This window comes from Dendrobates tinctorius, unplaced genomic scaffold, assembly GCF_039654945.1.
Source record: "Dendrobates tinctorius isolate UK_male_01 unplaced genomic scaffold, ASM3965494v1 ptg000057l, whole genome shotgun sequence".
Lineage (NCBI taxonomy): Eukaryota > Metazoa > Chordata > Amphibia > Anura > Dendrobatidae > Dendrobates > Dendrobates tinctorius.
The window spans coordinates 26,484,328-26,496,664 of NW_027361725.1; the positions used below are offsets into that span (position 1 = coordinate 26,484,328).

General features: G+C 44.0%; 1 protein-coding gene across 2 annotated transcripts in view; it reads right to left on the reverse strand.

Moving 5' to 3' along the window:
* Nucleotides 1-12,024, reverse strand: part of EGLN3 (egl-9 family hypoxia inducible factor 3) — a 32,055-nt gene extending 20,031 nt beyond the window's left edge. Inside the window, exons 1-4 of one of the 2 annotated variants that reach the window (XM_073577848.1) lie at nt 11,345-12,024; nt 10,331-10,450; nt 10,102-10,238; nt 9,947-10,020 (exon numbers count right to left, since the gene is read on the reverse strand). In XM_073577848.1, the coding sequence (XP_073433949.1) occupies nt 9,947-10,020; nt 10,102-10,238; nt 10,331-10,450; nt 11,345-11,701 (688 nt within the window). In that variant the 5' untranslated portion in view covers nt 11,702-12,024. The remainder of the gene's footprint in view (nt 1-9,946; nt 10,021-10,101; nt 10,239-10,330; nt 10,451-11,344) is intronic. The other variant, XM_073577847.1, reaches the window with a different exon arrangement.
* Between the last annotated feature and the right edge of the window lie 313 nt (nt 12,025-12,337).

Below are 12,337 nucleotides of genomic sequence, written 5' to 3' on the forward strand. Positions count from 1 at the left end.
ATTGCTGTGAGCGCCGCCCAGTGGTGGATGCTCATAACAATGCAGCAAATCGGCTACATATGGGCGATCTGCTCATCGCCCATATGTAGCAGAGCCGATCAAGTGTGGCATGAAGCATGCCAAAAGTTAACAAAAAAAAAAAAAAAAGTCTAAAAGTTCAAATCACCCCCCTTTCGCCCCAAACAAAATTAAAAACACACACATTTGGTATCGCCACGTTCAGAATCGCCTGATCAATAAAAAAAAAAAAAAAAATTAAAAAAGATTAACCCGATCGCTAAACGGCGTAGCAAGAAAGAAAAAAAAAAAAAAAATCAAAACGACAGAATTACGTTTTTTGGTCACCGTGACATTGCATTAAAATGCAATAATGGGCGATCAAAAGAACGTATTTGCACAAAAGTGGTATAATTAAAACGTCACCTTGGCCCGCAAAAAATAAGCCCTCACCTGACCCTAGATCACGAAAAAAGGAGACGCTACAGGTCTCGGAAAAATGCGCATTTTTTTAAGCAAACTTTGGAATTTTTTTTCACCACTTAGATAAAAGAGAACATAGACATGTTTGGTATCTATGAACTCATAATGACCTGGAGAATCATAATGGTAGGTCAGTTTATTTAGTGAACCTAGCAAAAAAAGTCAAGCAAAAAAACGAGTGTGGGATTGCACTTTTTTTGCAATTTCACCGCACTTGGAATTTTTTTCCCCATTTTCTGGTACATGACATGCTAAAACCAATGATGTCATTCAAAAGTACAACTCGTGCTGCAAAAAAATAAGCCCTCACACGGCCATATTGACGGAAAAATAAAGTTATGGCTCTGGAAAGAAGAGGAACGAAAAATGAAAAATAGCTCCGGTCATGAAGGTATTAAAAATAGGAGTGACCCCACTTCATTTTTGGCCGCCCCCATTTTTAATGACTAGCAAAGAAAAGCAGACAGCTGAGGGCTGATATAAAAATTTATCTCACCATTTTCCAAGAATCATACAATTGTCATTCTGTAGTTGTTGGAGATTTGTGAAAGCTTTTTTTCTGCGCCTTGAGCTGAAATTGTATTGATTGTATTTAAGTATTTTGGGGTAAATACAAAGTTTTGATTGCCTCTTATTGAACTTTTTGGGAGTTGCAACAACTGAGAAAAAACACTTTTCCAATTTTTATTTTTTAATTTTTCTCTTAACAGTTTTTAAAGTCTTCCACCGACCGGATTACTTAAATAATTTTGGTAAATTGAACTTTTACGGAAGCGGCAATGCCAAGTATTGTTTATTTAATATTTTTACTGGGGTAATTCGTATATATATATTTAATAACCATTTTTATAATATTTTACAATCAGAAATAAGAAGAAAATCACAATTTGGCTTACAAATTGGAGGATCAGAAAGAAAGGAGAAAAATTAGAATGAACTCTTGGAAGACGTTTTGCACAGTGGCATCAAAACATATTGTGCAATAGAACAGAAAAAAACAAAACAGTCCAACAGCAGTTCTAAAGGATGCCAAGTTAAGATGACTCCATACCCATACACCTATTATAATGCTTATAAAACATAAGATGAGACATACCCATAGGGAAGGGAAGAAGAAACCTATTAAAAAACCAACATGCTCCATACGGTTCTTTTGGGCCCTAAAATAGTTCTAAGGAGCCCAGACAGTTTCAAATCTGTCCAAACCGCATTCAATAAGGCTGTCATGTGCTCCATCCTGCGGATGTCAGCTATTCTACCCAAAACCTTCTGATAAGAGGGGGAAGTAGTCTGTCTCCAATAAAGGGCAATCAAACATCTAGCTGCCGTCAACAGATGTAACAGCAGTCTGGTCGAATTCCTCCCCACCCCTCTAGCGCAGGGTTCCCCAACTCCAGTCCTCAAGGTCCACCAACAGATCATGTTTTCAGGAGTTCCTTAGTATTGCTCAGGTGATAATTGGATCACCTGTGCAATACAAAGGAAATCCTGAAAACATGATCTGTTGGTGGACCTTGAGGACTGGAGTTCGGGAACCCTGCTCTAGCGGAAACATTTAGTAGGTATATAGCAGAGTCCAGCTCAAACTCCACATACAGAACCTTTTGTATTAAGGTTTTTACCTTTTCCCAAAATCCAGCCAGCCCAGGACAAGACCAAAAAAAATATGGAACCGAGAACCCAGTGCTGAGCAACCCCAGCAAATATTTGGGAGCTGGTGGTTCAGTCTATGAAGGAGCTCCAGAGTGAGTGGGATACCAAAACATCAAAATTTCATATCGGTGTAGTTAGAGGATTTGGCCACTTTTTTCCATATATTTTGCCAGCACTCCCAATGCATATTTATTTTCTTAAACTTTTGGGGGGGGGGGGGAATTGATCCTGCGATCGCCTATAATCCCTGTAAAAGGGGTTAAAGTCTATTTTATGTGTGTTCATGTTTCCAGATGTTTTTGGCTGATTCATTACCTGTAATTTTTTAAAAAAGGTGCAAAACTTTAGGGCAGATGTACTGCAGTTACCGCAATCCCCAAAGTGATTTTACCCATGTCTAATTTTTGCACAAATTTTGCAACGTTTTAGTGAAACGTGACCTTTTACAGTAAAAAGGTACAAAAAAAAAAAAAAGCACTTAATTTTGAATAAAATTCATGAACCACATTTGGAAAAAATTGACAAAATACGTCAAATATCATAAGACAAAAAAGAAAAAAAAAAAATATATATACAAAAAAAAAAAAAAAAGCGTAAATGATTAATTGGGTCCGGTATTATGTAATTGACATGTGCCTCAGGTCCCACGTACTACGCTCTAGAAGGAACCTGTTGCATAGACCTATACTTGGAGCATGAAATCGACAAACAGAGGTAGGCCGGAGTCACACTTTCAATGCGAGAAACTCACGCGAGCCTCTCGCCCTCAATACCCAGCACTGCTGCCGCCACTCAGGACTGAAGTGTGCGGCTGCATGCATTTCTATGCAGCGGAGCGCTCCGGTCCCGAGTGCTGGCGGCAGTTCCCGGGTATTGAGACAAGTTTCTTGCATTGTAGTTGCAAGTGTGACCCCAGCCGTAAGGTTAAGTTCCCACGATGAGTATCTGTTGAGATTTTCATGCTGGGTAAAAGTGCAGCATCTTACAATTAATAATAATAATCTTTATTTTTATATAGCGCTAACATATTCCGCAGCGCTTTACAGTTTGCACACATTTTCATCACTGTCCCCGATGGGGCTCACAATCTAAATTCCCTATCAGTATGTCTTTAGAATGTGGGAGGAAACCGGAGTGCCCGGAGGAAACCCACGCAAACACGGGGAGAACATACAAACTCCTTGCAGATGTTGTCCTTGGTGGGATTCGAACCCAGGACCCAGGAATAGCTAACCACTGAGCCACCGTGCTGCCCAATTCCAATTCCAGCAAAGTGGATGGGATTTATTGAAATCTTCTGCCCAATGTGTTTGGTTTTGTTTTATAGCAGTGAGAGTCTGAAATCTTAAACATGTCAATTTCTGTGGTGGTAAATATGCCTTCTATTTGCAGATTTTTCTAAAAGACTAGAATGAGATGAGGAAAATCCAAAAAGGTAAAAACACTAGTGCCTTTCCGCAGTAAAACACACTAAAAAAACTGCATGTAATCTACACGTAATTAACGTTGAGAAAACTTTATTGCTTTAATTAACAAAACAAGACAAAAAAAGTACCAAAAATTATGTGAGATAGGGTAAAGAATATATAGAGACACACCATAAATAGAATCAAGTACAAACATAAAATAAAGTGCCAAACAAGTCTCAAAATATACAGCGTATTGAAAATATTAAAACAAATACTCGAAAAATAAAGATATGGAGTAAAGCAGAGCACCAAAAAAACAGGGGGAATAATCACTATACACAAATATACACTTGGGTAATGAAAAACACATAACATGGACACAGACAACAGTCTGTCAAACACATAACATGGACACAGACACAGTGTGTCAGCCTGCAGCTCAACGAAGCTTGGGTGAAACGCACGTTGGTGAGTCAACACTATACCATTACCTGTCTTGGGTGCATCGTTTAATGCAAGTACTACGGCTGCGCCTTTAATACCTCATATCCAACAAGACCAAAGTTATGCCATATAAAAATAGCCTTTATTAATGCATTATGCCAAAAAACATATAAAACCATTTAAAAAGAGAGATACATGTCTATTAAGCCTTACAAGGAAATGCATGTATAACCTGCCACATGGCAGACAAACACCAAGAAAGAGCATACAGTATAAAATATAAGCTCATATAGCAGTACAGTGACTGGAAAGAGTTAATGTAATTTGCTCCAAATTGTGTTTGTCCAGAAAACACTCTGCAAGTATCAAGGTGAAGACAAGATGTGTCTGTAAAGATTATTCTAAGTAAGGAAATATCCCATGTATTTAGCAATGACCAGTTAAGTTTGTATACCGTATTTTTCGGACTATAAGACGCACCCCTATTTTCAGAAGGAAAATAGGGAAAAAAAAATAATGTGTCAAATGGGGGTCCGTCTTACAGTCCAAATTCAGCTTACCTGGGAAGGGATCCGGCACAGGTGGAGAAGTAGTCACAGGGGTCATTCAGTGGTCCAGGCTCGTGCGGTGGCTCTGTGCAGGGGCAGGTGTGGCAGGGGCAGGTGTGGCAGGGGCGGCGGCTCCGCCGGCGTTTCTTCGCAGCCCGGCGGCCACCACAGTTCCCTTGCTGGGCGCCGCCATGTTGCGGTGGCCTCCGGGAGCATGGACGCCGGCAAGATGGCCGCCGTTCCGAGGACGGCGCATGCGCAGCTTCAGATCTCGTGCCGAGATCTCGGGGGGCGAGATTCAAATCTCGGCAACGAGATCTGAAGCTGCGCATGCGCCGTCCCAGGACCGGCGGCCATGCTCCCGGAGGCCACCGCAACATGGCGGCGCCCAGCAAGGGGTGTGCGGGGGCCTCCGGGCTGCGAAGAAATGCCGGCGGAGCCGCCGCCGCCCCTGCACCGGAGCACAGCCCGCTGCCACCACCGCAGAGCGCCGCCCGCTGCCACCACCGCACCGCAGAGCCTCGCCCGCTGCCACCAGCGCACCAGGTACCGTGCATTGCGACCATAAGACGCACCCCCCACTTTCCCCCAAAATTTTTGGGGAAAAAAGTGCGTCTTATGGTCCGAAAAATACGGTATATAATCTGTCAAACAATAGTCAGAGGTGGCTTGTAGTGCTAGATAGTATAGCATATATATTTGTCAATAACACACAGTTCCTCACATCAGGAAACCAGCGCATAGAAAAGTGTGTATATTTTATACTGTATGCTCTTTTTTGGTGTTTGTCTGCCATGTGGCAGGTTATACATGCATTTCCTTGTAAGGCTTAATAGACATGTATCGCTCTTTTTAAATGGTTTTATAAGTTATTTGGCATAATGCATTAATAAAGGCTATTTTTATATGGCATAACTTCGTTGCTCTTGTTGGATATGTTGTTGTATTGAAGTGCCATTGATTTAGGCCCACTCCCTTTGGATATATCCTTTAATACCTCTCTTATTCATACATACCACTCTATTTACCATAGCTGTGAGCTGCAGGCTGACACACTGTTGTCTGTGTCCATGTTATATGTTTTTCATTACCAATGTATATATTTGTGTATAGTGTTTATTCCCCCTGTTTTTTTTGGTACTCTGCTTTACGCCATATCTTCATTTTTCAAGTATTAGTTTTAATATTTTCAATAAACTGTATATTTTATGAGACTTCTTTGGCACTTCATTCTATGTTGGCACTTGAAGAGACAAATTGGAGCTGAAAATAACACGAGAAAACAGCATGAAAAAAAAAAAAAAAATAAAAAAACCAAGACAAAATACACTAAATGAGAAAAAAAAACAAAAAAAAACCCACAACCTAATAGATGCAGAAAAACGTAATCAAAAACTCATCGTGGGAACTTAGTCTACGAAAGAGAAGAGATTAATAATGTTCTGCATCAAGAGCTGATTCACGGTAATCTCACAGACTCTTGCGTTTTTGTTTTGTTTTTCCCCCTCGTTCTTATTACTTTCTATGGTGAAAAAAACCCACTGCAAACACCCTGAAAGAACTAAAAAGCTGCATACTTCCAATTAAGTCAGAGGAAACAAAAAACAAAAACTGGCTTTGCTTGAACTGTAAGCCGCTTTTAATTTTAATTAAAATATTGCTATATACACTGCTCCCACCATGAAATAAATATAATATATATTCCTAATAAAGGCAGCACTCCATAGTAAGTCTTTCAAGTGGAAGTGAGTTTATTCAGCCCACATATCGCTTGAGAAAGGCTCAGTTGAGCCGAAACGTTGCCTTGATATGTGGGCTGAATAAACTCACTACCACTTGAAAACGGAAAGATGTATATATTTGTACCGTGTTAGCCAGTAGATCGAAAAATATTCAGGATTGAGAGTCCTCAGTGGTTGATACCTTTTAATGGCTAACTGAAAAGATGGTAACACATTGCAAGCTTTCGAGACTACTCAGGTCTCTTCATCAGGCTAGACTAATACAAAATCTGAAGTCACATATTTATGCACAATACAGCCTAGAAAAAATGCAATAGATAAGACAAGTGACGTGAAGCAGAACTATCAATATGGGAGAGGGAGAAACATAAATATAAACATTGGACCAGTTCATAGATAAGGAGTCCGGATGTTTTATGGTCCTCTGATTGGGGTCTAGTTCTGTGTCGTGAAGCCCCCACACGGTTTTAAAAGGAAATTCCTTAATTGATGTAAAAAGACATAAATCCATGCGACACATTCATTCCAGCACTGAGAGTGTCAAAGGTCGTCATAAATTTATACTCCCAAACACATCTCTCTCTCTGAGATGTGAAGTTACCTTTCAATACCAGTAATTTCATATCCATGGTGTTGTGGTCCATCATACAAAAATGTTTTGCCACAGGTAGATCCATTCTTTTTTCTCTTATTGTGTGACGATGAGCATTCATCCTTGTTCTAAGCTTTTGCCCTGTCTCCCCCACATACAGACCCCCAGTTGGACATTTAGTACAAATAATTAAGTATACCACATTAGATGTAATGCAGCTGAAAGTACCTGGGATCTTGTAGTCCTGATGTGAGTTGGGGATCTTTATCTTGTCCGTGGTCATTATAAATGGACAGGTTTTACATTTTTTCTGGTTGCAAGGAAAGGTTCCTGCAGCTGTTGGAGAGGACAGGGAGCTTCTGACAATGATGCTTCTTAAATTTGGGTGCTGCCTAAAACACAGTAGTGGGGGGTCTGGAAAAATGGATTTTAATCAGGCATCTTTTAGTAGTAATGGTTGTAATTTCCGTGCAGCTCCCCTTAGCACCTCCAGATTTGGGTTGTATGTGACTACTAGAGGCACTCTGTTATTTTCTTCTTTAGCTTTGTAATTTAGCAGGTGATTCCTTGACAATCTGGTGGCTCTTGTAATTTGGTTTTCAATTGTTCTTGGATGGTAGCTCTGATTCAAAAAGGTCTTTTTGAGGCGACCAAGGTGTTTGTCTCTATCCATGGGGTTGGAACATATACGATTGTATCTGATGATGAATCTACCTGTGGCAAAACATTTCTGTATCCCTGATCACAGCAGCATGGATATGAAATTACTGGTATTGAAAGGTAACTTCAATTCTCAGAGAGAGAGACGAGTTTGGGAGTACAAATTTATGACGAACTTTGACACTCTCAGTGCTGGAATGAATGTGTCACATGGATTTATGTCTTTTTACATCAATTAAGGAATTTCCTTTTAAAACCGTGTGGGGGCTTCACAACAAAGAACTAGACCCCAATCAGAGGACCATAAAACATCCAGACTCCTTATCTATGAACTGGTCCAATGTTTATATTTATGTTTCTCCCTCTCCCATATTGATAGTTCTGCTTCACGTCACTTGTCTTATCTATTGCATTTTTTCTGTGTTGTATTGTGCATAAATATGTGACTTCAGATTTTGTATTAGTCTAGCCTGATGAAGAGACCTGAGTAGTCTCGAAAGCTTGCAATGTGTTACCATCTTTTCAGTTAGCCATTAAAAGGTATCAACCACTGAGGACTCTCAATCCTGAATATTTTTCTACCACTTGAAAACAATTACCATGGAGTGCTGCCTTTATTTGGAGTGAATATTGGATATTGTGGCTGAAAGCGGGACTTTCTGCCAGGGGCCGGGCACCCGAAGCTAAGTACTGTGCTGTTTCCATATATTATATATATTTATACATACACACACACACCATCACATAGAAGCCGATCAGTGAGCACCAGACAGGTGAAAGATTTAGAAAGCTCTGGGTGAGCACAAGCCGTGTTGTGCCTATAGGCAGCCCACCCGGAGGGGGGCACTGTGGCCCCTGATAAGGACAGCTCCCTAATCACCAAACAACTTGTGACTGGCAGTGTGATCCAACCTACAGGCGGCTCCTCCCTTGCCATACAGAGGCACGTAGGCAATGTCACACACGTACACATGTCTGCACGGAGAGGAAGCAATGTATACATTGTGTCCTCTGGGCAGATATGTAGCAATCAGCACAAAAGGCCGATTCTCCTACATTACGATCATCTGATGGGGCAGATTTACTGCTCTAGTAATACAAGGATGCGCGTCTCATCTCTGGGGTCACTACATAGAAATGTGGGGGGAATCAGTACAGATGTGACAATACAAATTAAACAATGGATTCTATCCCTATGTTTGCTACATGTAGAGTAACACACCATTATTTCAGTACTTTTTTTTTTAGCACCAAGTTTGACAGTAGACAGGTCACAATACCCTTTAAATGTCAGCCTAACCGGCCTTTATCAGTGCTATCGACCCGACCTTCCGACAGTTGATCTTGGAGGAGATGTGAACCACCCATCCAACTGTTCGGGATTCTCTCCTCTAAGCCCCAAGAAAGTCAATCACAAAAGTCGGTGTTAGAAAGAATTGTTGAATTATCAGAATTTCTAGATTAAAGAGGAATTCCACTGCGATAGTTGGCAAACAGAGCAGAGGTTCAGACTGCTGTGAAATCTGCCATTCATATAGAGTAAAAAAAACAAATGGCAGAATGACGACGTTCAACACTCGTTTTAGCCAACTAACATACAAAGCCAAAGAAATGACCTGGAACATAAGCTGGTATATGTGTAAAGTGTAAAAGCACGTTCACACTGTGGACAAAACGAGCAAAAACCATGTAGTAAGTAAACTGTAATAGTACATGGAAATAACATAGGCTTCTTCATTATCACCATTTTGATCAAAACATCATAAAAGCCATCCCACCGTTACAAGGTGTACCCAGTCTGGACGGTCCTGTCTGTAGTATTAAAACCTCACCATGTTTGCATGGGAGATTGGTTATTGTTTTTATGTTTTCATATGATGTTTCAAATAAAACTTATTGAAACTAAAACCTCACCATGTGTCAACCGACCTCAATGTGAATGAGGGCAGAGCAGGGAAGGAGCAATTCACTAACTGCCGGAAGCTCCATATTACATGTGTGTCCCCATTAAATGTCCTGGTCTTGATGTACAACCTGGCAGCTGCGGTGTATGGCAGCCTGTGGTCGGATCTAGAAGGTATCGAAGGAGTAACTGGAATCCCTGTAATCTCAGAAACAAAGGGAATTTCCAATATTATCCCAGGCAAAGAAATAGTTCATCCTCTTAAAGGAACGGGTTACGTCCAGAAACGCCATTTACCTGCCGACAGTAGTAATTTGCAGGTAAATCTGTGTAACCGGCTCACAGGCAGTGGCTGCAGGGAGAGCATGAGGTTACATTCTCCCTGCAGCCGCTTCCTTACACCATCAGTAACAGTCAGTGCTCACTATAGAGAGAATTGTAATCATTCCCTGACACATTGACATCTGTGTTGCTGGAGGTGACAAGACTTCTGCATTCCCACCCTGTGCACTTACCACTTAATCGTTTGAACCTCTGCTTGGCTGCAGCTCTTTCTTTGGCATCGAAATACCAGACGGTGAGAGCGTATCTGTGAGGATGAAGGAACACCAGTTACTTAGGGAGTGCAGTGCCCAAGTGCCATGCTCTCAGTCTATCACTCGGCTATTACCTGGTGGCATAAGATGGCTGCACCTCATGTGGGTTGCGACGGTCGGACCAGAAAAAAAGCAGCCGGTCAAAAAGAGGCTCCACATCAGCCACACAGGAGCCGCCATCAGGAAAGATGCGCAGCACTCCACCATGGACCTGCAGGACAAGATAGCGGCAGGTAACATAAGGCAATACAACCATACGTGGCTGTGCGGAGGACTAACCGTGGGCCATATTTGCTCTCTCACCTTGGCATCCCAGTTCTTATTGAGATAATAAATGCAGGTGATGCAGCGGCCATCTCCAGTTGGGTTGTCCACGTGTCGCACATATCCAGCTCCATTCCCAGGGTAACATGCCACCATTGCCTGAAATGACAGGTGTCTGCGTTATCGCTGTTGCCCTCAGTAGAGACAATCACAGCATGCCATCAGCATTTCACGGCTTTATATGTTTGGGTTTTTTTTGTTTTTTTAGGGGGGGGGGGGTGAATTCTCATCACTCTCAGAAAATTCTGGACTGTTTTAGGGAAGTCGATCACATTTAATAAACTGCCCCAGCATGCCATGCCTCTGTGGGCTGAGATCACGTTACTGGTGACTGTAGGGACACTATCCTTGGCCCCGTCCTAGGGTCGCCCTCACTGGAATATAACTACCGCTCTATAGTTTGCCATCTTCACTATGGAACAACTATAACACCGAGCTCTATTTAGTACATTTATGGCAGGATAGGGTTAAATGTGGCCTATGCTAAGAGGTGAAGCTAAAGCCAGGCGTACACAGAAAACTCCACAACCCAGGGGTTGGAGCCCATGCCATGGAGGACAGCTTACAGCTAGGGCACCCCGCACCCACGGCCGGGACACAGCTAGGGCACCCCGCACCCACGGCAGGGACACAGCTAGGGCACCCCGCACCCACGGCAGGGACACAGCTAGGGCACCCCGCACCCACGGCAGGGACACAGCTAGGGCACCCCGCACCCACGGCAGGGACACAGCTAGGGCACCCCGCACCCACGGCAGGGACAGACCAGTCTAAGATGGGTACCAAGAAACCAACAGTACCAGAAATTAGTAAATGGAAGACACAAAACCAGAGCAGATCCTGCAATTAGTGAAAAGGAGTCGATCATGGACACAAGAAGCAGCCGATTGTTCCTTCTCTCGTGCCAATGAGGACACCTATGTTGGGGAGTCCAGAAGAAGTCAGGACCAAAAGAGTTTTGTGGTGGCCAGAAGTGTATGGGCTGAGCCTCACCTTGGACCTCTCCTTCACATAGTACTGGCCCAGATGGCTGCCACATAACACCACCAGGCGATCAATCACCGACAGGACCAGTCCGATGGCCTCGCAGCCGGCCTCCGTGCCCGCGATCCAGGCGATCTTGTCCCCCCGCAGGTGCCTCTTGGAGACGCCCTGCAGGTGCCCCGCCAGCTGGCCATCCTTCAGGGCGCCGTCCTGGTGCAGACCCCGCACCTGCTCCAGCACTCGGGTGCCCATGTCCTCGCCCAGAATGTGGTCCAGATAACAGTAGCCAGCGGACAGCAGGCGGGGCGCGATGTGCTCCAGGGCCAGCTTCTCCAGGTCCACGGAGGGCCCCTGCTTGAACGGCATGGCTGGCTCTATGGTGGGCACTAGGGGTCAGAGGCGCCTGCAGGGCATGGTGCCACCCTAGCTGTCAGCAGGAGGCCATGTGACCTGCCAGAGTCCCGACAAGCCGCCTAGGACAGTGGTACCAGTGCAGGATGCCCCGGGACATGCCCGCGCCCCATGAAGTCCGTGCAGTGAGGCAGTGTGCGCTATAAAGGCTCAGCTACGTGTCTGTATCAGCATCTCCTGCTCCGCACACCTCACTACGTGCGAGATGAGCACTGCTCACGCCGGGCGGAGTCACAGCTACACTGTACGGCCGGCAATCACAGCCCGCCGGCTGCAGCCAATCACAGGGCCAGGAGGGCGTGGCCTGGGCGCGCACATCAGCACGTGCTCGAGGGACACACGGAGCTGGCCGCCAATTTGCCTAAGCACGTCTGGGCGTGTTCAGGTTACCAGGAGACGGCGTGGTAGTGGGCGTGTCATCCGCCATTGAGGAATCCTGGTTCGGCATGTAGCCTCTACTGCAAAGTGCTGAGAGTAGTAAACATGGCGGGAGGAGGGGAGGGTGTGTGAGGGAGGGAGAATGTTGTGTGTCAGCGAGGTGGACAGCACAGCCGGACAGACAGCGGGGACACTGAGGAAGGGACGGGAGAA